Below are 21,630 nucleotides of genomic sequence, written 5' to 3' on the forward strand. Positions count from 1 at the left end.
TACATAACTGGTCGGGAAAAACACCTCTCCTAGGCTTCCAATTCTGGACAGGCCTAGAAGAAATGAACAAGCGTGTCGGACAGCCTCCTAGTGTTAGACATCCAGGCCTCCCGGAACCACGCGAAATATCTGCAGAGCCGTCTCTTGCTTTCGATCCCCTCGACAGAAATTGCTACCATAATACTGGTCTGAGAACAACGCAGGACATTCAGGACATAAATAGGGATCTATCCTGGTTCATCCCGGCGACCTTCACAGGTGGACCAGATATAAAGCCTGCGCACGTGGCCACCCTATACACAGCATACGGCAAGCTTCATCCCACGGCTTTCGCCTTGATATGCCGCGAGTTCTAAAAAGCGCTGCCAGAGATTCAAAGTGTCCTCCCAATCTGCTGGAAACCGCGGGATTCTATTACTAAACTGTTCATCTTCCCACAGCATATGGCCTTGTTTACCCTTTCCAATGGTCGCCAGGTTATATTACCGGTATCGCTCGTTCTCTGTGGATCCGCATCGTCGCCGTTTTGGTTACCAACCACTTATGGTGGGGCTGCATCTTGCGGATGGCATCTCCCAACTTCTTCAACCCGAAGAGCTATCAGGTTGTCGGACCTGACTTTTTCCAAGGATTAATAACGTACCAGAGGGCCTCAAGCGGTGTTATTCCAGTGCTCAGAAACCCAGAGTAGGGATTCCACTGCCCTAAGACAGCCCGTCTGAAGTAGGTGGGGAGTACCTCCGGTCTACTCTTCCTCAGCTGCCTCAGTCCCTTCAACGCTAGCAGATGTGTAGAGCGGCAGGGGTCCGTGAATGACATTGACGAGCATCTGTAGCGCCTCAGAGGTGGGCCGGCGAGGGGGATACTTGATGAGTATAACGAGGAGCAAACAAAGGAATATGAGGAATGCCACATAGCACCAGAGACAGATTTTAACCATGGATTCGATAGTTTCCACCATGTGTTGATTGCTTTGGCAATTTGGGACCGTACCTACAGGAACGCAGTGGTACTAATTGTCATCATCGCGATATATGATGAGATTAGACATGATGGGACATATATTGGCAAATTGTAAGTGCGGTGGTGGGAGAGCATGGGTAATGAAAGTACAATTCTAATGTGTGAAGTATTTGAGCTGCCAAGCATTAGTTGAGCGAGTGCGAGGCGGTTCCCAAGGTTCCAAGGCTCTTCAACCAACGCTTCCAAGGTTACTTCTGCCTAGACGCCTCTTCTTTTGTGCTGGAAAGGAGATAATTACTGTTTTAGACATTTACGCAGTTCATTTCCAACGACTTGTTTAATGTAAGAACCAAATTTTCGTGTTATGTCCATATTTATATGCCACCATGTCTAAATGCCATGTCCAAGCAACGGCAACCACACACCAGGTGTAAGCTACTACAATCCCCAAGACCATGTTGATTACCTCTTTTTCGTGACCTCAGTTCCCCCGTGCACGTGATATCACATCACACCCAACCCATTATTCTCTCGCAGCCAAGTCTAATAATATTGCATTCTTCATCCATCCTACCCAACTCCTCCCTGCCCTACGCCCTTCTCTCACCCCAACCTCGCCTTCTCCCAATCCAACGGTATATCCCCCGGGCCCCTAATTTCCTCCACCACCTTCTCCCCAAACCCCGCCCCACTCGGCATGCGCGGGCCCTCCTCCTCCCCATCCCCAAACACCCACCACTGCACCCCCAACCCGATATCACACAGCATCTGGAAAACCCCACACAGCTTAAACGCCACCGGCACGCCCCCCTCCCCGCTCCCGCTCGCAAAAAAAAACCACATCTTAAACACATCGCCGACCAGCCAGTTCCCAATCACCGACACCCTGAAGCCTTTGCACCCCCGCCGCTTCTGGTTCGCGTAGAGTTGCGGCAAGGGGAGCGTGGCCTCGATCGCCAGCGCGACGAAGCCGAGCAGCGCAGTGTAGGACATGAAGAGCGGCGTCGTGCCGAGAAGCACCTGGACGACGAGGAGCGTGCCGGCGAAGTATGTGAGGAAGGACCAGTAGGGGCGCGCCATGCGCCACTGCCAGAAGTCGTAGGGGCGGCCGGCCGGCGCGGGCGAGAAGGGCGTGTGGTGGGTGGTCTGGGGCCTGTTGGTGAGGGCTACGTGGAGTAGGAGGAGGTGGATGGAGATCATGAGGAGGGCTTGCAGGAGGAGGGCGGTGGAGAAGTGCGCGCCGAACCAGTAGTAGACTCTGTGGTGGGTTTAGTTGAGGCTCGTGATTGGAAGCTGCAGAGAATGCGATAGGCGTTCAGGAGAAGGTGCCGTACTTGAGTATTGAGGCAACGAGCATTATAAGGGGGATATCGAGGGAGAAGCCGGCTGACGAGCGGCTCTTGTGGATGGCCCATATCTGGTCGGCATAGGAGGTTATAGGTGAGGTAACAATACTGCGCAACCCATCAGCACACTATACATCAACACTTCCGTCCCTTTTACTCACAAAATAGGCGCAATGGTCGTCACAATCGCATTCAAAAACCCCATGTTGACGGTTCGGGAGTCGGCGGGGGGTCTTATATCCAACGTTTGCACAAAAGGGCCAGAGAGGGTGTGGAATGAGCGGAATCCTTCTCAAAAGCGTCGAATCACCAATCCATGAATTCCCGGCATTTGGAACAGAGTAACAACAAGAAGGGGGGCGAAGAAGGGGAGCTACTGTGCCGTCGCTTTCAAAGAAGTTGCGATGCAATTTCGGCGTTGGAGGTTGTTCCTGCCGGCATTAGCGCCCGGCATAGGGCTGAGATCGCGAAAGCTTATCGGCCCGCTTATCACATTCACTCTCCCACCTTGCACCCCTCATCTTCTCCACGCTCTTGGCCAAACATCCCCTAATCGCCCAGCCACAATGGGGGACCACACAGCCTTCTTCTATGGTACCTCTCCTTCCCCCAATCCCCCGCCCTCATTCCACCCCATCTCCCTTCCTCCTTATATTAACAAAACCCCAGGCACCCTCATGGCCCCCGCCGTCCTCCACCGCGTCATCCACGGCACCTCCACCCCGACCCCCTTCCAGCGCTCCCTCCTCACCATCCGCCCCGCCCTCCTCCACCGCTTCCAGCGCCACAAAGTGCGCAGCGCCGACTACCCCGCCATCCTGCCCGCCAACTCCACCACCGCCGTGCGCGGCACCCTCGTGACCGGCCTCACCGACGGCGACATCTGGCGCCTCGACATCTTCGAGGGCCACGAGTACGCGCGGCGGCAAGTCAGCGTGAAAGTACTGGTGGAAGAGGGCGAGGGAATTGGAGCGGTGGGCGTAGACGGGCAGGTTGCGGGCGAGGACGAGGTGGCCGAGGGCGCGGAGGTGCAGGCGGAGGTGTATGTGTGGGTGGCGGGCAAGGAGCGCCTGGAGCCGCAGGAGTGGGATTTTGGGGAGTTTGTAAGGCAGAAGATGGGGAGGTGGGTGGGGACGGGCGCCGAGGGGGAGTATGCTGGTAGGGCTTCTATTGTTGGTATTGCTTGATTTTGGATGTTTGGTTCGCTAGGGGTGGGTAGGGCTCTTGAGGGGGATGCGTGCTGACTAGTTTGTAGATGTTGATGATGCCGTTGCTGCCCAGGACCCGACGGGCGGGCGGGGTGCTAATGGGAGTATTACGAAGTCGCTGGAAGAGGGGAACGGGAAGGCGAAAGAGTTGGTTGAGAGTGCGGTGTGAAGGATGGTGTAGGATACGAAAGACAATCACATCGCATCGACATACTGGAAGGACTGGAATGGAGACGATCAGGGTCAAGACAGGGATCTGTTCACCCATTTCCACGTTGGCCTGCACCATCACGATTATACCCAAGAAAAGACACGAGGCACTAAGAGGCAGGAAGAATCACTAGAATCAGTAGACCGAAAACGTATAATAGAGTAAATTCTATTAGCATTACCACTTATACCCGCCAAGGTGTAAGAACCAGAGGCGTGAGAACTGAACCGTCATCATCCATCATCGCATATCGTTCCTCATCAAGTTCCACGATCTGATCGGTAGTGGGAACCGAAGACAGATACCATAGGCCCGGCGCAATGCATCCGTACCCAAAATCGAAAACGCCAGAGCTAATGCAGCCAGATTGCCGTCTATGCAGAAATGAAGTGACAAATGAAAGTGAAAGAGCTAGCCATACTTCCCATGACATCCTATCTCCCTCCCTATCGACAGCTATGATATTTCCTTAGGGTTAATTAATCAGGGAAGCAATATTGCGAGAAAGCGATCAGTCCAGATGACACAGCAAAACAATCAAAGGTCCTCCCTCAAGTAGATCGTTCAGTCATCCATGGTAGCCTCGGGTGGGACTTCTATCCCCCTCAAAAATTCCTCCAAGCTTATTCCTCATTGCACCAGCCGGCGGGAAATCTTCGTCCTCCACAATCTAGTCAAAGCTAGCCTTGGAATCCTTGTCGACATCAAATGTCCTCCTTTTCCTTCTAGATCTGGGTGACGTGATTGATATGCTGGGCTCTTTCGCGCTAGCAGATTTAAGTTGTGTCCAGAGGTCGGCGGATTCATGCTCATCATTCGCTTGCTGTTGAACAGTCCTATGCGAAATAGTGGGTTGGGAGTCCTCAATTTCGATTGGTGCAGCCTCACTACCCAGACGCGAAGATCGTTCAGGAATAGGAGGGCTTTCTGGTATAGTAGAGCCGAGCTTCGTATCGCGATCCTCGATAGCATTGTCTGGGGTGACTTCCAAGTCTTGGGCCCTGGATGGGAGAGCTGGCGAGGTCGGTGTGAAAGACCGGCCCTCAATTGACGGGACGGGAGCGTCGCGTAAGTCAGTATTCTCTCTTTTTGGAACGTCATCCTCCGGGCTCTCTGGTCGCTTCGCGGGAGAAGGTGACGCTTCCGCTACGGTTTGTGGTTCTGGTGGTTTGTCCGGCTTGTCCGGCTTCTTCTCCTTCAGTAAGACCTTTTTCTCAGGTGACTCCTTCTTGCTCTTTTTCTTCTCTGCCCTCTGCTTTTTACGCGCAGCATCTTGCTCTTTGTGAAGGTCGAAGAGTATGTTACGGATTTCGGCCCTTATATCGCTAGCAGACGCACCTACCCAATCATCCTCAAGATTCATTTCCCGGGTGAGAATTTTTGTAACAAATTCGCGGGGTTTCTGGAAGAACGCCTTCAAGTAAAGAAGCACGAACACCCCGCAATCGTAAAAGTTGCTCTGCTTTGGAATGTCTTTAACATTCATGGCACTGGTGATCTGAGCGTCGAGGTTGCGCTTCGCTTTGCCTTCTTCTTGTATATAGTCTTTCAGGTTTCTTACAGCCCTCGCATGAGTAATGTCAAGGGAGTCAAGTATTATAATAACAGGCCTAGTTAAGCAATTATTATTTAGCAAAGGTTTTATGTAAGAACTGCTTGGGCACTTACTGGTCAGGGTCGTATTTCCTTGGTCCTGGCCATTTTTTCTTGCTCTTGACACTTCCCATGTTGGACTTCAACGATGGACTCTCAACATTGCCACCAGGAGGACCGTCTTTGAGCGATAATCGTTGAACCGCAGCCGAGGTTTCTCGGAAAGGCGTAACGCTTTGAGACTCGCGATTTTCCTCCGGGTCTGGCCATTCACCAGATTCGCAGAGAGCCTTACCGTTGGCCGTCTGTTCTTCGGCAAACAGATCTGGGTCCACTTCTTCCGAAGGGGTGGAGATTGCGGTACCGTTTTGGGTGGTATGGCCATCCGTCCTGCTACAGGCTTCAGGGTAGTTTGACGCGGTCCCGTTGGTCTGTATTTCAACATCGCTAGGCTCACGGGGGTCTTCCCCTTCCACTTGTATAATCTCCGGCCTCGCTGAATCGTCGGCGGAGGTCGCCATCGTTTTAACGCCTTCAATGTTAGGCAAATTGCAGATGATAGCAACATACCAGTGGGTCCTGCAAGAAATGGATTAGCTTGCGCAGATTGGGTTGACAAGGGAACTTACTCTTCGTTGACAGGGACGACGACGTAGTCATAACTGAAAATATCATCCTTCACCCATCTTGCGACGCCCTTATAGTTTACGCCAGTCACTCCTTTTTGCTTCTTCGAAAGTGTTTCGTAAAAATAGGTGTTGAAGAGGTGGACCTGCCCGGAGGGGAGCTTGGCTTGCTCGTATGCCCAGAGCATGTAAAATTCGATAAGAGCGTCATTTAAGAACTCGCCGTCGTCTAGCTTTTCCAGGTCGTCGTAAGGTACCGTGGCTCTCCGGCGTCCGACTAGAGGGTATTCAACGGGCTTTTCCCACCTGGGTCCAAGGCCGGGATTGACCGAGTATCTGTCCTTCTCGAGCACACCATGGTCCCTGCACCAGTCATTAATATCTCATATGATGGTGGAGTATATCGTTACTTACGGTCGAGATGGAGACAGGTCACGGAACGCGTCTGTTGAGTTTGCATAGAGACTTCCGCGCGTTTTCCGCTGGTAGCTTGATGGTGGCCTTGGACTCACTTCCATCTTGTTAAACTTGCCCTCCGCACCATCGATCCGTGGCTTCTTTGCTGTGTTATCCTCGGCTACCTGCGATTTCAGAGCAGTTGACAACCTCTTTCTAGGCGGTTTGCTTTCGGACGTTTCATGATGGTGGCTAGATTCCCCAGCACGCCTTTCCTTATTTGCTTCAAGTAGAGCTATCTCTTCGTCTTTTGGTGGCGGAACACCTTGATCGAGAGGATTCCTGAATATCTTTATCATTTCAGTGCTAGAGACGGGTCCAGTATTAGTGTCTAGTTTCTCATGACCGACAGGTTATCTTCATACCTTGACTTCTGCACCCTCTTGACCCCGATATCGGGCATGCTTTGCAGGAATATAAAGTACTGCTCTTCATCCTCGAACTGCAAATCGTACCAAAGTACTTGCAAACCACTTCGGGGTCCAGTGAGTCGGAGGCTTTTCAATTCAGCACACTCAAAAACTCTCGTAGCTTTTATGTGCTCAACCCTCGAAACTGCTTCGTGGGTAGAAGATTCGGACACAAGGTCTCGGACGTAGTAACAATCCTCGTCACGGGAATAGATGAGACTGACATTTGGGCCTCGGAGAGCCTTCGCGTGGGTAGCAAAGTACATCAAGCGACACTCGGGCTTCTTTCTCTGGCCTCGCCTCTGCTGGGCCCGAGAGCGAGCGGTGGTTGAGGGAATTTCAGATGGACGCTTGTTCAAGTCGTTTCGACGATGCCCAGAAGACATCCCGTGCTGGATCGATATTTCATCATCAGGGGTACTCTCATACCGACGGAATTGACCTGAAAGTCTCTGATGAGGTGTCCTCTGTTCTTTGGTTTTATGTCTTTGCGGATCGGTATGAATGAAGGCCTTGAAATCGGTGTGAGTGTTGTGTGCCCCCCCACTGGGCGAATGCGCAAGCTTCGCTCCGTTGGTATTCGAGAAGCATGGCGATGTTCGTTCAGGTCCTTCGACGTGTTTGGCCGTTCGTCTTCCAATGGGGCTTTTAGGAGCAGCAGAAAGCTCGTCCGTCACATGCTTGTGACGATGAATTGGGGAATGGCTCCCGTTCAAGTCATCATCATCAGAGAGTTCTATTCGCACAGGAGCTCCGGAAGTGGGTTGTGCTGCCGTGGGTCGTCCAAGTTTACCTTCCGAAGATGTCAACGAAGTCCGGCGGTCGTGGCGTTTAGAAGAGTGGCTGTTGACCATCTCATCCACCTGCAGGAACTCAGACTTGCCTAGAGGGTCGTTCCAAATGGTGTTGCGACTATGCTTAGGTTTCTCTACAGGTCGGCGCGGTTGACGCGTTGCAGGGGGTGAACGATCGTCCTCCCGTATATGGATTGGTGCCGAACGCGATGAAGCGTGGATTGTCTTCCTTCTCTTCCGCGGGGAGATTTGTTCATCGTCGTAAATGGGGTCTTCGTCTAGGTCATGAACTGGGAGGCGTACAGACTTGTTGCCATAGGTTCGTTGCGCCGGGCGAGGTGACACTTGAATATTGGAGATCATCGGTCCCGTCATAGTGTTCATAGGCCTATGCCCTCCGGTTATTGGCTATCAAACGTCAGCAGAGGGCATTGACAAGCTGGAGGTTCTAGACTAACCTTATGCTTCATGAGTGCGGTAGCGTTTGGAAGGGCGATAATCACCGCATCTGCCGGAGTCCTACATGCAGCGTCAATGTTTTTATCCCTCTCTATGTATTACCAGATCAACTCACGTATAGTTTCCCGTAAGCCGCTTCTCGTCCTCCAGATCGCTTTTGCTTTCTCTTCGACGATTACCAGCCCGCCGTAACTCAGACGCGGCTGAGTTTATAGGATTCGACTGACGCACAGGAACCGCTGGCGAGGAGGGGACTTGGTAGGTGTTTCGGTGGTTTACCCGGTGCGTGTGTGGGTGTTCGTGGGGGGAGCCCGGACTACCAGCATTGCTTTCCTAGAGGTGCGCCTTGTCAGCCATCGCATTCTTAGAGGCGTGGTCCATGCCCAGAGGTAAAGAGATGGAACATGAAGGGGACACACCTCTGGGGAGGCTTCTGTGTTCTTGTGGCCCTCGGGCGCAGTCGAGGGAGCGAAAAGACTGCCCACGGCGGCGTTGAAGCCCTTGGCAATAAAGGACATCGGAGCAGCTAGCGGGCGAGCTGTGCGGTGGGAACAGCCTGGCGGGGCAAGCTGGGTGAGTGCATCTGCTGGGAATGCAGTGTGACCATTTTCACAGCGCGTGTGGGCGTCGAGGGCGGGCGCGATTGCAGAGAGCCCTCCGCAGGCGGGTCAAGTGAAGTCGAAGTGGACCTGACGTCGCGGCCGTCTCGCTTCTCCCTCACAAAGAAGCCCAGCTGCGCAACGCCACCAATTTAGACCTGTCTAGGTATTCACTGAGGGCAAGCCACACAGGGACACTAATTAGGGTCACATTCACTGATTCTACATGGCGCCAGACTGCCTCTGTAGAGACTCCTCAGTAGATCCTACTTTTTTATAGACCGTTTCGAGATGTGGTATATCGGCTCAGAACGCTGCCAATCCAGGACTATCACAACGCTGCCCACCGCCCTAAGGACAATACTAGAATACAAGAGGCGTCGAGGTGCACGAGGCACGTCCAGCCGAAAAACAAGACCCAGTCGTGGCCGCCCTGAAATGCCGAAGAGGGAGAAGTTCAATTGCGCGCTATCCCAACCTTACCCGATGTCATGGAAGCCGTATAATGCATGCAATTAAGTATGAAATGTTTGGTGTAGGCGTCCACTGTCCTCACACGCCTGCTGAAGGCTTCTCCTTTCCAGGAGTGTGCTCTTCCGTCGACAACGTGACTCGGCGCTTCTCCGAGCTGTGATGGCCAATCTTTTCATGGCGTGCCTGATCAATCGCAGATCGCTGAGCGATGCTGTCGTCATGGCTCTTAAACTCGATCCGCGTGTCCGAGGGTAGGGCCAGGGCCTGTTTAATGGTTTCACTGGGAATGTTAGCAACCTTTATTTTTCGACCATGGCGGGGGCACACGTACCGAATCTTAATGTTCCGACCACCATCATGCTTGGTCCATATGCTGAATACGTCCTCCTGGGCCCTGACACTCAAGACAGCACCGTTAACCTCTTCCCCGGCTCCGGCAAATTGATCTCCAATCATAGCAAGAAGAAGATCTTCCCAGTACCGATCACACACGCCCTTCTTCAGCCTCATGATAAATTTACCACCCCTCTTGTTCTCTTCGTCCTCCCACACAGGACGAATTCCCTCCTTGAAGAAATGGTAGTCTGAGACAGTTGGCAGGTGCGAGGGCCGGCGGAGGTGCGCATATACTTTCCAGAACTCCTGCGCAGTGCCCATCTTGCACATTGGTTTCGTTGACTTCTCGTAATCCGCATTTTTCGGGGTCGGCGGCCTGTACCAAATCACCCATGTGTACTTCAGCGGCGCTGGAACCCTCGGGTCCAGCTGGGCCCCTCCCGACGAGTGTGCGTCTTCTGGCGCCATGGCTGGCTGCGATTCCTTCCTGCTGCTCGCAATCTGTTTGAAGGTCGGCTTGTCCCGCTTTTCGCCAGGGGTGGTGGGAGTCAGGCTCGAGGTTGCTGCTTTGCTGAAATCAAAAGCGGTTCCCGGCGTCTTTGGTGTCTTGGTCGCAGAACCGAAAGACGCAAAGGCGCCGGATCCAAGTCCGAAAGCAGTCGAAGCTCCAGCAGTCGGTGAAGCCACGGAGGCGCCGGTCAGAGGAGAGATGGCGTTGAAAGGATTGGATCTGCCGCCGTGCGAGGAGCTATCGCCACCGAGGCGTTTGCTCGTAGAGTAGGTACGGGTGGGGTGGTCGAGCTTGCTGTCAGGCTGGTCCGTGTTGGACATGGATAGAGAGAGCTTGGTGGAGCTTTGCGCAAATGGTCAGCTTCAGCATAGAGCAGCCGGCCCGCGGAGAAGAAGGCGGAGACTTACTTGGAACGGCGCGTCCATAGTGTTTCGCGATCTCTATCCATTGGCAGTTACGAGTTATGAGAGGACAAAATTACAAAGGACAGGCTCTGCGGGAAGCTTGGTAGAGTAAAAGAGCGAACAAGCGGCAGAGAGGATGGCTGCGAGGCCACCGGCCAGGGCTTCACAGCAGAACTGCGGACTACGACGGCGGTGTGCGCGCAGTAGAGGTAGATGGCGGTGATATATGACTGTACGGGGGTAAGCGGGGTAGTGTGGTAGTGTGGTAGTGTGGCAGTGTGGTGAGGATGGAGGAGATAGGTATGCGGCTTGCGAGGTGGTCGAGGAGCAGTGTGGAAGTCGTTTTGCCGTTCTACTGGCCAGCGTGCCAGGGTGCCAGGTTAGCTCGCGTCGCAGCGCTGCTTGGCGGGCACGGCTCCCGGGCAAGCCACAGACTTCTCGCCCGGCTTTTTCTTTTCTCCAGCTACAGACCACCTCCTCAAATCATCGCCAGCGCGACATGTCTTCCTCTACTCTGCTGGCGACTCCGAATGTGGTCGAGATGACGACTCCTCTTCTAAAACCGTCATCACGAGGGCCCCTCTGGGCGGCTTCCCATGATGCGATGGCGACCTGATAGCAGGGACATTCCTTTGTCACGAGGCCGGATTGTGCGGCCATGGCTGCCACTCCTCCGGCGACCGAGCTGTAGGCGTCTCTAGAGCTGTCTCCTGAGACACTCCTGCAATGCTCTCTGGAGAGCTCCTTTCGCATGGTAAGTCTGCCGCCGTCTGCATCTCGATGCGAGTCGCAATTCTGGAATGATGAACAAACAACACTCTGGTAATCCGAGAAGCTCAGCCGCGTTTACACTCGTGCTTCTGCATGTCGCTGGTTGAGCATGGGGAGCATAAAGGCAAAGTCTGACCTCAAGAATGGAGCACGATCGCATTGCACGGAACGACTGACGACTCGTTGCTGACCTTTCCTTATTAGATGGCCCGTCTCAGAGGTTCCGACAATCGCCTGGACATTTCCAGCTGTCGAATATCTGCGCGACCTAGGCGACTTCTTCCTAGTACTAGAGCACTGCCAATCGACACTCATGCCGCCGCCTGGACCCTTCGACTCGTGTTGAGATCTCTCAGTGTAATGCCGAGTGGCTTCGTCAACGCTGTCCCCTAGGTCGGTCAACTAGGGAAATCGAAACCTCGTCGCAACCTCAACAATGCTTGTGGCAGCTTCTGGTCCTCTACTAACAAACCCCAAGCTGGGGCAAACAGGGACACAAACTAGCATCCTCGCAGTATATGAGGCATATCGCGTGTCATTAAGCACTAAGGATTTGCTTTCATGGGCAAATGGCCGCGATCGGAATGAAGTCGTGGAATTTGGATGAGCGTTATGGCGTGTCTAGTTCACTAGTTGCAACTGTTCGTCTCCAGGAACCTGTTAAACTGGCGTGGTATTCAATGAACATAGCAAGTTCTTGCTGCTCGCTTGTTTGCTTACAGTAAGCTCGTCAGCTGGTTGATATTACATGCCTATCAACAGCCAGCCTATACTGTGTATATTACAACTGCTTTACCCACAGCCTCTTTCTGTATAATTCCAGCCAACAATGAGACAGCTAGCTTCACAGATTCTTTAACATCTCTCTTCTTCAGTCTACGGACACACCACTGTGCACGTGTACCGCTGTATTGCCGTCCTGTCACCAGCAACCCCGATTGGCCCTACGTCATTACCAAATTCGCTGGGCCAACGGCGGCCGAGGACAACACTGAAATCGCAGCAGGCCCTCCATCACCTGTGAACCCGTGACAAAACATCCCGAGCCCGCTTCTAGGCGCTTCTCTACCTTCAACGACTTCACCTGTCTCTATACAGTCCAAGAGTGGCTGGATCAGCACAAGCACAGCATCCCGCCACGACGTGGCCGACCCCACCATTTTGCGCAGCCGACCTTTGACCTCGCTTTCACACCTTGTACCTATCCCGCCACCTTGAACTACTCCTCAATACTACAATACCTTCACGATGACGCACACAGCCGAGCTTCATTCTCCGTCGCCACACGTGGAGCGGCCTAAAGGTTGGTTGGTGAAGTACCCCGCCATGTTTTGCTCACATCTCACGCGATGCAGGCATTCTCAAGAACAGCTCTTACCAGCGATCAACTTCGCAGACCTCTCCCACTAGCGACGCGCCTCCTCTGCAACCTGTCTTTTCTGGTGCGCGGCCAGATCTGTCTCGGGAACTATCTGAGAAGGAGATCGTGCTCGAGAACACTCTAAAGAATGCTGGTGCCGCCGCGCACCGGCGCTCCTCCTCCAACCCTCGTGGCGCAACTTCTCGCCGTCAATCAGGCACTGTAGGCGCAGAGGCCGACGAGAATAGTCCCCGGCTGAAATGGGACGAGGCAAACCTATACTTGACGGAGCAAGAGCGGGACAGCACGATGAAGATCACCGAGCCAAAGACGCCGTACGCGAGGCAGTACGAGCCGTCAGAGGACGAGGAGGAGCTGCAGACTCTGAACGCTGAAGATCTTGTGGTCGACGAGCTAGACAGGGCGAAGGTTCAGAAGAAGCCGAGAATGGACGATATCCCCGATTTCGACCTAGGAGAACCAGAACTTGAGGCCGGAAATTCCCACACTCCCGATAGCGAAAAGCGAGTCATTGTGGATGTCGATCCGAATGGCGAAGGAGAAAGTGGTCATCACGGCGAAGAGCCTCTACATATGACTCCAGAAGAACTGGAGAAACATCGCAAGTTCGAGGCGCTGCGACGCAAGCACTACGAAATGAAGAACGTCAAGAACCTCCTCGGGTACGTATGGGTATTACTTTGCGCCGTAGAAAGCGTGCTAACAACATACTCACAGTCATCCGGAAGACTTGGACGACGAGGACGACGGCTCATCAGCAGTACCTCCGCCAGTCGCGCTTCCTAACGGAGCATGAACTTTTCCGTCCCACTTTGCCTTTTCTTTATGTTCGGTTGGGCCGAAGCCTCGCTCGTTCACAGCCCATAGCGAAGATTCAAACAGGGAATGACATCTGTCTCTTCAGTTGTCTCTATTCATCTTGGAGGCATGATCAATCTGCTATAAAATTAATGGATTCGGTGGCGTTGGACAATGGATTCCTTACTTTGTAGCGGCGATTACCCATTCACTCTTGCAAGTTGTTCGCCTTCTCCTAGAACACAGCGCAAGCTCCCTCATAGGAAAGTAGGTAATCTCAATACAATTACAGGTATTTACATCTGCAATGATGAACTGAACCTTACTTTTGAAGTGGCTACTGCTGTTAGTCCGCGCCAAAGCGTGACATGATTTTGGTGATCTTCCTTGCGTTTACAAGAGTTGCTAATTGGAACCTTCTGGAATGAAACATTGTAGCATCTGCTATTGACTATAACGAAGGCAGTCTTGGGGCAGTTCAGAAGCTTAAATGTGCCCTCATGGAAGCAGTGTCCTGGAAAGCATCTAACTAGACGTTCACAAGCTCCAGCTTGCTATCAAAAATGTCAACACGACTATTCCATACATGACTTTGACGTTGTGTCTGAAACACGAGGCGGCGCCACATCCATCTGATAACTTGCACTGGATTGGTGATGGCACAGCACAGCCACGTATCCAGCTTGCGTACTCGTTGCCCTCGGAGCTCCCACCTTCTTCCATCAACACCGCTCCAATACTCCAGTACTTCTTCCCAAGAACTAATCTCCCACCTTTCTCTCATACACTACCCTCGTAAAATGACGAAGAACCATCCAAACCTCCGCAAAACGGTCTCTACCGCTGACCTATACTCCGATCCATCACCACCACCCATCCGGGCAAGCCTTAGTCGTAACTTCACCACAGTCCAGCGCACGCGTCCCAACCCCTTCATGACATCCAGGCATGGACAACAGCCTGCACCCTCATCCCGCCACAGCATCGCCGTACCCTCCCACAGCCTCCTCGATACCGATAACGACTACTTCGAAACCCGCCCGGCCCTCCTCAAGTCCCCGACTCCACCTCCCGTGCCACCGAAGCTCAAGCTTCCGCCGATCCAGGCCATTCCCCCTCGTGCGGAGAGAGTGAGGGTTGACCCAGCGAAATACACGAAGCCGTTCCTTGACTACATAAGCACCAACCCCACCGTCTTCCATGCCGTGGATGCTGTGGCGAAAGACCTCGAGGCACATGGGTACACTAAGCTTCTAGAGCGAGATAGCTGGAAGTTGAAGAAGGGGGGCAAGTACTTCGTTGAGCGAAACGGTAGCAGCCTGATTGCGTTCGCGGTTGGAGAGGGATACGCGCCCGGTAACGGTGCCGCGATTGTGGCAGGGCATATCGATGCTCTAACAGCGAAACTTAAGCCTATTCCGGCGTTGCGGACGAAGGCTGGATATGTTCAGTTGGGTGTTGCGCCTTACGCTGGAGCGTTGAACTCGACTTGGTGGGATCGAGACCTGGGAATCGGTGGTAGGGTATTGGTGAAGCAGGCAGGCAAAATCATTTCCAAGCTGGTCAAGCTGGACTGGCCTAGTAAGTAATTTTGCAATTCGAACCGTTGAATTTAGCTAAGAAACGTAGTCGCTCGGATCCCGACCCTCGCGCCTCACTTCGGAGCTGTTTCCGCTGGACCTTTCAATAAGGAAACCCAAATGGTCCCTATCATTGGCCTTGATAATTCGGACGTTTCGGGAGCGACTGAGGAGAACTGGAAGCCTGCACTCCTTGGTGGTGAGGGTGCCTTTACATCAACTCAGCCCGAGCGTCTTGTTAAAGCTATCTCGAACGAGCTCGGCATTAAAGACTGTAAGTCATCCCTACTCCGCTACAAGTATATCGTGTAGCACATAAGCGCCTACTTACACAAGAACAGACAGCACCATCGTGAACTGGGAACTCGAACTTTTCGATATCCAGCCCGCCCAACTTGGAGGCCTGGAGAAAGAGTTCATTTTCGCTGGCAGAATCGATGACAAAGTGTGCAGCTGGGCTGCTATTCAAGCCCTTCTCAACAGCACCGACTCGGACGAATCATCTAGCCAAATCAAGATTGTTGGCCTCTTCGACGATGAGGAAATCGGTAGTCAGCTCCGACAAGGAGCTCGAAGCAACTTCCTGCCAACAATCGTCGAACGCGTTGTCGACTCCTTCGCCGATTCAGGCATCACCTCGCTCGTATCCCGCACCTATGCAAACAGCTTCCTCGTCTCTTCCGACGTCACTCACGCCGTGAACCCCAACTTCCTGAATGTCTATCTGGAGAACCATGCCCCGCGGCTCAACCTAGGATTGGCAATCGCCGCCGACTCGAACGGGCACATGACAACGGACTCGGTCAGTACGGCGATTCTGCAAAAGTGTGCAGACAAAGTCGGAGCAAAATTGCAGGTCTTCCAGATCCGAAATGACAGCCGCAGTGGTGGAACTGTGGGCCCAATGCTCAGTTCGATGACTGGTATCAGGGCTATTGACGCTGGTATTCCGCAGCTTAGCATGCATAGCATCCGGGCTACTATTGGTTCTTTGGATCCAGGACTGGGCGTTCTTGCGTTCCAGGGCTTCTTGGATCATTTCGAGACCGTTGACGCGGAGTTCGCTCTTTAGCGTGGCAATGAACAATCTGAATACGGTTTCTTTTCTCTTAGACTGGAGCGTTCGGTGTGGCTTACAGCTAGTTCAGGTCCGGTGCCCGTGATGATGCGTGTAACATAGGCGTAGGGTTTAATCTTTTTTAATCAACATACAATAGCAAGAGCAATCATATTGATGAGGTGCACAGATTGCTCGCGAAGTTCAACTTAAGCTACATGTGATGCGAGCAGAAGATGGATCCTCCAACCTTCTTATTTCGGGCGCCTTTATGAGCGTCCTACGACGGCTAATCAACGACAGAGGCGCTCTAAGATCAGGTTGCTTTCCACACTGGAAATTTCAAAACTCGAAGCGGATCTCTGGTAAATGAACGAGGAGTCTTTTCGGGCTGGGTGTACTGCTCACGTTGCACCATAAGCCGTCCTCGGACCTTCGAAATCTTCACCGGCTGCATGACGGCAATGTCAGCCATGTCACGTAGTACAGTTTTCCATTATTAGACGCCTATGCAAGGGATCGATTTCAGATGAAGCGGTTAGTCAAGGTTCCCAGCCGTTTATCAAAGCATATATAGTTCTTTATCCCGCAGAATACTCTTTTCCTATCTGCTATTTTTCTCAAATTCATGTATTTATGGACCCAAAGCTCACCACCCTCATCTCCGAAAGAGGAATTAGATTCTGACTTCGTGCTACTCTCCCATCAACCCGACATTTCCAACCTGAGCGATGACGCGAAGCATGTTCCGAAACCTATCACCGTCAATGTCAATGACACAGTCGAAATGGGCAGATTCATTAAAGAGCACGGAAATGAAAGATGGTTGAGCAGAGAAGATCGGGCACGTTCATCGGCTCATTCCCAAGCGAAGCGCTAACATGAGTAATAGTCCGTACGTGAAGTGGACTTGATGATCGTTACAATGATACAATTCGTTATTATCGTAGTGATGGGTACTATTGCACTTCTACTTCTGGCCTCGCCTGAAACACCAGGTGATCCGACCACTACTCAAGCGGGTGCAATAAATCTGCACCTGGAGATCTCGCTGGGCCAAACGGCGTGTACATCGAGTTACTCGATTGCTGATTCGTTAATGTTGAGGCTGAACACGTCTTGCATCGAAGTGCGACGGCAATGAGTTCTGAGGGGATACTACCTGCATCTTGTTTTTTGTTCTGTCGTCTGGCACGCAGCTTTACCTCTTGTACCAGGCTCTTTTGTACGAAGGGTGGCTATTCAAGTCACGCATACACAGTCTTGCTAGAAATGTTCAATGTAGAGTGCTAGGCCAAAAGTTTAGGCACGCAGCCATCTCGCTAGTCAAGCTTCACTTTTGCTCACTCCTTATCACTGTAAGGAGCACCCCAGCTAGCATATCTTCGGTCAGTCAAAATGCAGCCCTATTCCTACCTTTGTACTGCATCGGATTTTATCTTAAAAATAGAATACCGAAAGCCTATCGAGATGCCCTGAGCAGATGCTCGAAGTGCCCGAACTTACCTTTGTATGTCATAGTACTGTAACACGGTGCGGCATCTGCAAACACACAGCCCCAAATATTAGCCTTGAGTACGCCGAATGCAAGGAGTTTCTCTACGCGCATTGCCTCTTTACGTGGATGTATATATATACCGGATACTCTCGCACCTTACTCTAAACTCTCGTACCCATTCCAATCCAAACCACCCTTCAGTCTTCAACCCATACCCAATTTCAGCATGAACGTCCCAGCTCCAGCATACATACCCATGGACAACCACCCAGCCAACCATTCATACAACACCCCAATGTTCAGACCCAAATACGTCACCCTAGGTGTAAACAATAAAGCCGATATTGATAAATTCGTCACGGAATATCCACATGTCCTGTATGCCGGTCCAGGGTCTCACGTACGAAATACCGTAAGTGTACGAGCTCATCACCGATGGGCTTTTTGTGAACTAACTTCAATATTCAGGTTGATGCGACATGTTTTGGCGTCTTTCTTCTCATTGCGATGGCGGGTGTGCAGCTCTACCTCCAGTGCCGGGTTCCTTGGGGAAAGGGGTGGTTGTGTAGCCCAGAATAGGGGAGTAGAATAGTGACTGGATTTAGAAGGATGATGGAACGATGAAAATGGTCCCGCCTTAATTGTCTTACTGATAGGCAGTGCTGCTTCACCGGATTATTCTCATTTTGGCAAGATATCAAGGCAAGGAGTGGTTTCCGCAACATGGCAGTCAGCCTCGCGAACCCTTCTCCGACCAAGCTCATGCTTCTTCCAGATATTAGGAGTCAACGTGAATTGTGCATCTGGATAGTCATGGAAGAGCTTTCTCGTCTCTCCCTAAATTGAAGTTGTTGTTTCATGATGGAGGCTCGTGATCGGCGAGATCTTGTGACGTGCGTATGATATTCTACAGGGTCAGCATAGCTACCCCTGCTATAATATGACTTCTATCCAAACCCTAAAACTCGGGTTTCTTTCATTCCTTGAGCTTCAAAGCTCGGAAACTATCAAAATGGATCTGTTTGTTGCTTATGGGGCCAAAGACGACACGATCGAAGATGCCATGCAGCCCAGAACGCCACAAGGTCCCTCGATCGGACCGATGACGCGTTCTCCGCATACCAAGTCATGAACGTCTCTGAGGGTGTCTTTCGACATGAAATGACACATCCAATCGCTATGGATAGGGCTCCTTAACCTCCTTCTATCTTCTATTATTGTTCAAAGTCAAAGTCCCTATTTTACGGGCGTCAAAATGGAGCTCAGCAACGCTGGGGACCACTTTTCAACGCAAATGAAGTATGAGCACTACCGCTATAGACCCCTAAATATAGCTAACATTATATAGACCGCACTCCTCAACGCCAATCGTAAACAACGAAGCCAACACCATCCGCATCACCCACCGCTCCGAGCGCAGATTCCTAACGCGCCTCCTCCACCTCATCCTCCGCCCATTCAACAACCATCTCGGCCGCCCTTCGAAACCGCACCCTCCCGGCTCTTCACCTTTGAAGCCCAGCAATGCCATCAGGAAGCACTGCAGTGTCACAAACCGCCGCGATGAAGCCACGGGCATCTACATCGCGGACCTGCGGCCGCTCCTGACCCCAGAGGCGAAGGTCACGAAGCACATATACTATTTCTGCGGCGGCGGATGGCAGGCACCCGCTACAGCACAGCACTGGCAAACCTGCTCGAAGCTCGCGCGGCAAATGCCGAACACGGCCATCTCAATCGTGTCGTACCCACTCGCGCCCAACGATCCGGCGCCGAAGACGTTTCCCCAAAGCCTCGCGCTATACAGGCGCATAATGGCGCAGTCAGTCGAGGAGGACCATCGCGTGATACTGGCCGGGGATTCCGCGGGCGGGAACATCGTACTAGCGGTAGTGCTGGAAGCACTGAGAGAAGACTTTGAGGCGGATGCGGCGACGAGACCGCCGTGCCCGGTTGCGATCATGGCGATCTCGCCGTCGACGGATCTCAGGAGGGATAATGCTGAGATCGAGAAGATCAAGAAGCATGACCCGATCCTTACGCCGCTGTTCATAAAGAGCACGGCGCGAGCTTGGGCTGCTGACTGGGATCCCGCGGATCGGAGACTCTCGCCTATTAACGCGGATATCTCGCTGTTTGCGCGGGCCGGGGTAAAGGTCAATGGCATAACAGGCGGTTATGATATTTTGGGTCCAGATGGGAGGTTGTTTCGAGACGCGTGCGCGAAGGCGGGGGTGAGCGGAGAGTGGTTGGACTGGGATAAGCAGATGCATTGCTTCCTGCTTACATGGCCGTATGGGCTCCCTGAAGCGAGGGAGGCGATGGGATGGATGATTGACGTATTGAAAGAAGTATGAGAGATGAAAGTGGTTATAATTTGCTAACTATCTTGTAAGATACGCTTAAGTAAGCTGTCCTTTAGAATTTGATGCAAATTTACACGAGAGATAGAAAGGCCCGCAGCACATTCAAGATGACTGGATACACGAACAGTACTGTCGCCACCGTGTTCAGGCTTGCCGGGCAATACAAATCTCCGGACATGTTCAAAAAGGACGCCCAAACAAGCCAGCTCCCAATGTACAAAATTATCCCCAATCCAAAGAAGTTGATGTACCAGCCTTTGAAGTTCGAGATATGGACCTCGCGTTGGGGAACGGGTTCCTTCTTTTGTAACTTTCGAACCGGGTTCCGCAAGATACGCCACAAATCCTGCGCCGGGTATTTGAACGCTCGGAAAGGCGCGCATCGGAGGCACATACCCATGAGGAACGAAAACGCGATGATGACTCCAGGGATTATCATGATGATGCCGCCAGCATGGTATAGCTTGTATTCCGCAGGCTTAGCGGGGTTGGTCGTCTTGTTCGGGAAGAATGCCGCATAGACAGCGAATACCTATCCTTTGTCAGAGTCGCGAAGACAGAGGAGATCGTAGTACTTCTTACAAGAGCAGGAACCGAGAAGAGCAGATCGGCCACCATCTCATTGACCGCAGTCTCCATCCACGACGCGTTTATGAAGCCTAGGATCGCTATTACCGGCGCAACTCGCGGTCGGACCGTCCAGATCAAGACTTGCTGGAGCCAGTTCACCGTGTACCCCTGCTTCTCCAGTAGAACGCCGATGATGAATGGAATCGATACGTGGATCCCGATCGAAACGAACATGCTCAGGAAGTTCAGCTTGATCTCGGTGTACTCGAACATCTGTTTCCGGCCGATGAGGTGCTTGATGACGGTCGTGTTAGCCAACGCTGCAGAGAGCAGCGCAATGACATTGGAGATGGCAAGGGTGGTTAAGATCTTCTTCGCCCGAGGACACTTCTCAGACCCGCTGTAGATGAGGAATTGGTAGGGGAGCCAGGTTGCCTTTTCGGCGTTGCTGACGACGCAGTCGGTTACGTTTGTGTTGTCAGTGCTGGTGCAGCGGACATATTGTTGGGCTCTGCGGTATAATTAGCTGTCTGCTAAGTCGCAAGTGCTAGAAGAGATGGGATCTTACGCTTGGTATTGACATATGAGCAGGTTAACGCTTTTCTGGGAACAGTCGCCGCTCGAGTCGGAACAGCACTTGCTTCGAGGGATCTCTTCGGCATCGAAAACGCATGCGGAGGAAAGAATCTGTTGCTAGATCAACATACGACCAAACGCTGACTGGATTTTGCGATCTTACCGGTTCTGGCTTGGGATATGAGCATGTCGCATTCGCCGTTATAATGGTGTTTCGGACTGGAGTCTTCGGGATAGGATCGGCGCTTGCAGCATTCGCGGTCGATGAGCACTCGAAGTACGAATCGAATCTAGAAAGAACGTTAATGTGTCCGTCTGGAGCTGCCATCGAGTCTCATTTTCTACTGACTGCGACCGAAAACACTGCGAATAACTCGTCGCCAGATTCGTCCGGACCGATCGACTAGTATCTGGTGCAACACATGTACCCAGGGCTTCCAGCTCCGTCCCACAGTTACTGTCGATCAACTATATTGTATGTCAGCGTTTCTGGACCATTGAGTGCGCATGCTTTGCACTCACCTTCCAGAAATCATCTGGAACGAAATCTTGAGTCTGGGAATCTTGTCCCCAGCAATCCAAGACAAGGTTGGACAATATATAAAACACTGAGATCCAGGCGCACCGCATTTCTACTGGAAAA

At 52.3% G+C, this 21,630-nt stretch overlaps 9 protein-coding genes across 9 annotated transcripts; 5 read left to right on the forward strand and 4 right to left on the reverse strand.

Annotated features, from left to right (window-relative positions):
• Positions 1 to 1,566: 1,566 nt before the first annotated feature.
• Positions 1,567 to 2,698, reverse strand: BDZ99DRAFT_504449 (uncharacterized protein; the record flags this gene model as incomplete). Its single annotated transcript, XM_033724043.1, has 3 exons — positions 2,471 to 2,698; positions 2,298 to 2,417; positions 1,567 to 2,221 (listed from the first exon to the last, which is right to left on the reverse strand). The coding sequence occupies exons 1-3, from the start codon at positions 2,512 to 2,514 to the stop codon at positions 1,567 to 1,569; spliced, it is 819 nt and encodes a 272-aa protein (XP_033568724.1). The 5' UTR covers positions 2,515 to 2,698.
• A 126-nt stretch (positions 2,699 to 2,824) lies between these two features.
• Positions 2,825 to 3,921, forward strand: BDZ99DRAFT_469501 (uncharacterized protein). The gene is made up of 3 exons (XM_033721513.1): positions 2,825 to 2,903; positions 2,979 to 3,467; positions 3,565 to 3,921. Exons 1-3 carry the CDS (start codon positions 2,876 to 2,878, stop codon positions 3,684 to 3,686), a joined length of 639 nt encoding a protein of 212 aa, XP_033568725.1. The 5' UTR covers positions 2,825 to 2,875; the 3' UTR covers positions 3,687 to 3,921.
• A 181-nt stretch (positions 3,922 to 4,102) lies between these two features.
• Positions 4,103 to 8,584, reverse strand: BDZ99DRAFT_552845 (cysteine proteinase; the record flags this gene model as incomplete). The annotated part of the gene is made up of 8 exons (XM_033727074.1): positions 4,103 to 5,338; positions 5,397 to 5,900; positions 5,951 to 6,310; positions 6,362 to 6,709; positions 6,769 to 8,015; positions 8,066 to 8,126; positions 8,182 to 8,399; positions 8,486 to 8,584. 8 exons carry the CDS (start codon positions 8,582 to 8,584, stop codon positions 4,399 to 4,401), a joined length of 3,777 nt encoding a protein of 1,258 aa, XP_033568726.1. The 3' UTR covers positions 4,103 to 4,398.
• Positions 8,585 to 8,917: 333 nt separating this feature from the next.
• On the reverse strand, positions 8,918 to 10,825 carry BDZ99DRAFT_455941 (IF4E-domain-containing protein). The gene is made up of 3 exons (XM_033718457.1): positions 10,394 to 10,825; positions 9,471 to 10,328; positions 8,918 to 9,419 (listed from the first exon to the last, which is right to left on the reverse strand). Exons 1-3 carry the CDS (start codon positions 10,432 to 10,434, stop codon positions 9,218 to 9,220), a joined length of 1,101 nt encoding a protein of 366 aa, XP_033568727.1. The 5' UTR covers positions 10,435 to 10,825; the 3' UTR covers positions 8,918 to 9,217.
• Positions 10,826 to 12,043: 1,218 nt separating this feature from the next.
• Positions 12,044 to 13,421, forward strand: BDZ99DRAFT_217306 (uncharacterized protein). The gene is made up of 2 exons (XM_033713409.1): positions 12,044 to 12,464; positions 12,517 to 13,421. The coding sequence occupies exons 1-2, from the start codon at positions 12,410 to 12,412 to the stop codon at positions 13,326 to 13,328; spliced, it is 867 nt and encodes a 288-aa protein (XP_033568728.1). The 5' UTR covers positions 12,044 to 12,409; the 3' UTR covers positions 13,329 to 13,421.
• A 647-nt stretch (positions 13,422 to 14,068) lies between these two features.
• On the forward strand, positions 14,069 to 16,103 carry BDZ99DRAFT_512825 (uncharacterized protein). Its single transcript, XM_033724660.1, has 3 exons — positions 14,069 to 14,921; positions 14,970 to 15,194; positions 15,262 to 16,103. Exons 1-3 carry the CDS (start codon positions 14,141 to 14,143, stop codon positions 15,990 to 15,992), a joined length of 1,737 nt encoding a protein of 578 aa, XP_033568729.1. The 5' UTR covers positions 14,069 to 14,140; the 3' UTR covers positions 15,993 to 16,103.
• A 76-nt stretch (positions 16,104 to 16,179) lies between these two features.
• BDZ99DRAFT_469507 (uncharacterized protein) lies at positions 16,180 to 17,271 on the forward strand. The gene is made up of 2 exons (XM_033721514.1): positions 16,180 to 16,821; positions 16,870 to 17,271. Exons 1-2 carry the CDS (start codon positions 16,606 to 16,608, stop codon positions 17,119 to 17,121), a joined length of 468 nt encoding a protein of 155 aa, XP_033568730.1. The 5' UTR covers positions 16,180 to 16,605; the 3' UTR covers positions 17,122 to 17,271.
• Positions 17,272 to 18,730: 1,459 nt separating this feature from the next.
• Positions 18,731 to 19,832, forward strand: BDZ99DRAFT_483545 (alpha/beta-hydrolase; the record flags this gene model as incomplete). The annotated part of the gene is made up of 2 exons (XM_033722581.1): positions 18,731 to 18,774; positions 18,824 to 19,832. The coding sequence occupies 2 exons, from the start codon at positions 18,731 to 18,733 to the stop codon at positions 19,830 to 19,832; spliced, it is 1,053 nt and encodes a 350-aa protein (XP_033568731.1).
• A 39-nt stretch (positions 19,833 to 19,871) lies between these two features.
• Positions 19,872 to 21,563, reverse strand: BDZ99DRAFT_217408 (uncharacterized protein). The gene is made up of 4 exons (XM_033713410.1): positions 21,151 to 21,563; positions 20,980 to 21,098; positions 20,424 to 20,922; positions 19,872 to 20,373 (listed from the first exon to the last, which is right to left on the reverse strand). Exons 1-4 carry the CDS (start codon positions 21,313 to 21,315, stop codon positions 19,912 to 19,914), a joined length of 1,245 nt encoding a protein of 414 aa, XP_033568732.1. The 5' UTR covers positions 21,316 to 21,563; the 3' UTR covers positions 19,872 to 19,911.
• Between the last annotated feature and the right edge of the window lie 67 nt (positions 21,564 to 21,630).

Source organism: Mytilinidion resinicola, assembly GCF_010093595.1.
Source record: "Mytilinidion resinicola strain CBS 304.34 unplaced genomic scaffold BDZ99scaffold_37, whole genome shotgun sequence".
Lineage (NCBI taxonomy): Eukaryota > Fungi > Ascomycota > Dothideomycetes > Mytilinidiales > Mytilinidiaceae > Mytilinidion > Mytilinidion resinicola.

Bases quoted from the DNA above. Each gene is read 5' to 3' on its own strand.
- BDZ99DRAFT_455941 (XM_033718457.1), bottom strand. From the start codon at position 10,434: ATGGATAGAGATCGCGAAACACTATGGACGCGCCGTTCCAA. The intron at 10,329-10,393 runs GTAAGTCTCCGC...ATTTGCGCAAAG, and splicing joins CTATGGACGCGCCGTTCCAA to CTCCACCAAGCTCTCTCTAT. The intron at 9,420-9,470 runs GTACGTGTGCCC...TAACATTCCCAG, and splicing joins GGTCGGAACATTAAGATTCG to TGAAACCATTAAACAGGCCC.
- BDZ99DRAFT_469507 (XM_033721514.1), top strand. From the start codon at position 16,606: ATGTATTTATGGACCCAAAGCTCACCACCCTCATCTCCGAAAGAGGAA. The intron at 16,822-16,869 runs GCACGTTCATCG...CATGAGTAATAG, and splicing joins GGTTGAGCAGAGAAGATCGG to TCCGTACGTGAAGTGGACTT.
- BDZ99DRAFT_512825 (XM_033724660.1), top strand. From the start codon at position 14,141: ATGACGAAGAACCATCCAAACCTCCGCAAAACGGTCTCTACCGCTGAC. The intron at 14,922-14,969 runs GTAAGTAATTTT...TAAGAAACGTAG, and splicing joins GGTCAAGCTGGACTGGCCTA to TCGCTCGGATCCCGACCCTC. The intron at 15,195-15,261 runs GTAAGTCATCCC...ACACAAGAACAG, and splicing joins CGAGCTCGGCATTAAAGACT to ACAGCACCATCGTGAACTGG.
- BDZ99DRAFT_217408 (XM_033713410.1), bottom strand. From the start codon at position 21,315: ATGGCAGCTCCAGACGGACACATTAACGTTCTTTCTAGATTCGATTCG. The intron at 21,099-21,150 runs GTAAGATCGCAA...ATCTAGCAACAG, and splicing joins CATATCCCAAGCCAGAACCG to ATTCTTTCCTCCGCATGCGT. The intron at 20,923-20,979 runs GTAAGATCCCAT...ATTATACCGCAG, and splicing joins CTCATATGTCAATACCAAGC to AGCCCAACAATATGTCCGCT.
- BDZ99DRAFT_469501 (XM_033721513.1), top strand. From the start codon at position 2,876: ATGGGGGACCACACAGCCTTCTTCTATG. The intron at 2,904-2,978 runs GTACCTCTCCTT...ACAAAACCCCAG, and splicing joins CCACACAGCCTTCTTCTATG to GCACCCTCATGGCCCCCGCC. The intron at 3,468-3,564 runs GTAGGGCTTCTA...ACTAGTTTGTAG, and splicing joins CGCCGAGGGGGAGTATGCTG to ATGTTGATGATGCCGTTGCT.
- BDZ99DRAFT_217306 (XM_033713409.1), top strand. From the start codon at position 12,410: ATGACGCACACAGCCGAGCTTCATTCTCCGTCGCCACACGTGGAGCGG. The intron at 12,465-12,516 runs GTTGGTTGGTGA...CACGCGATGCAG, and splicing joins ACACGTGGAGCGGCCTAAAG to GCATTCTCAAGAACAGCTCT.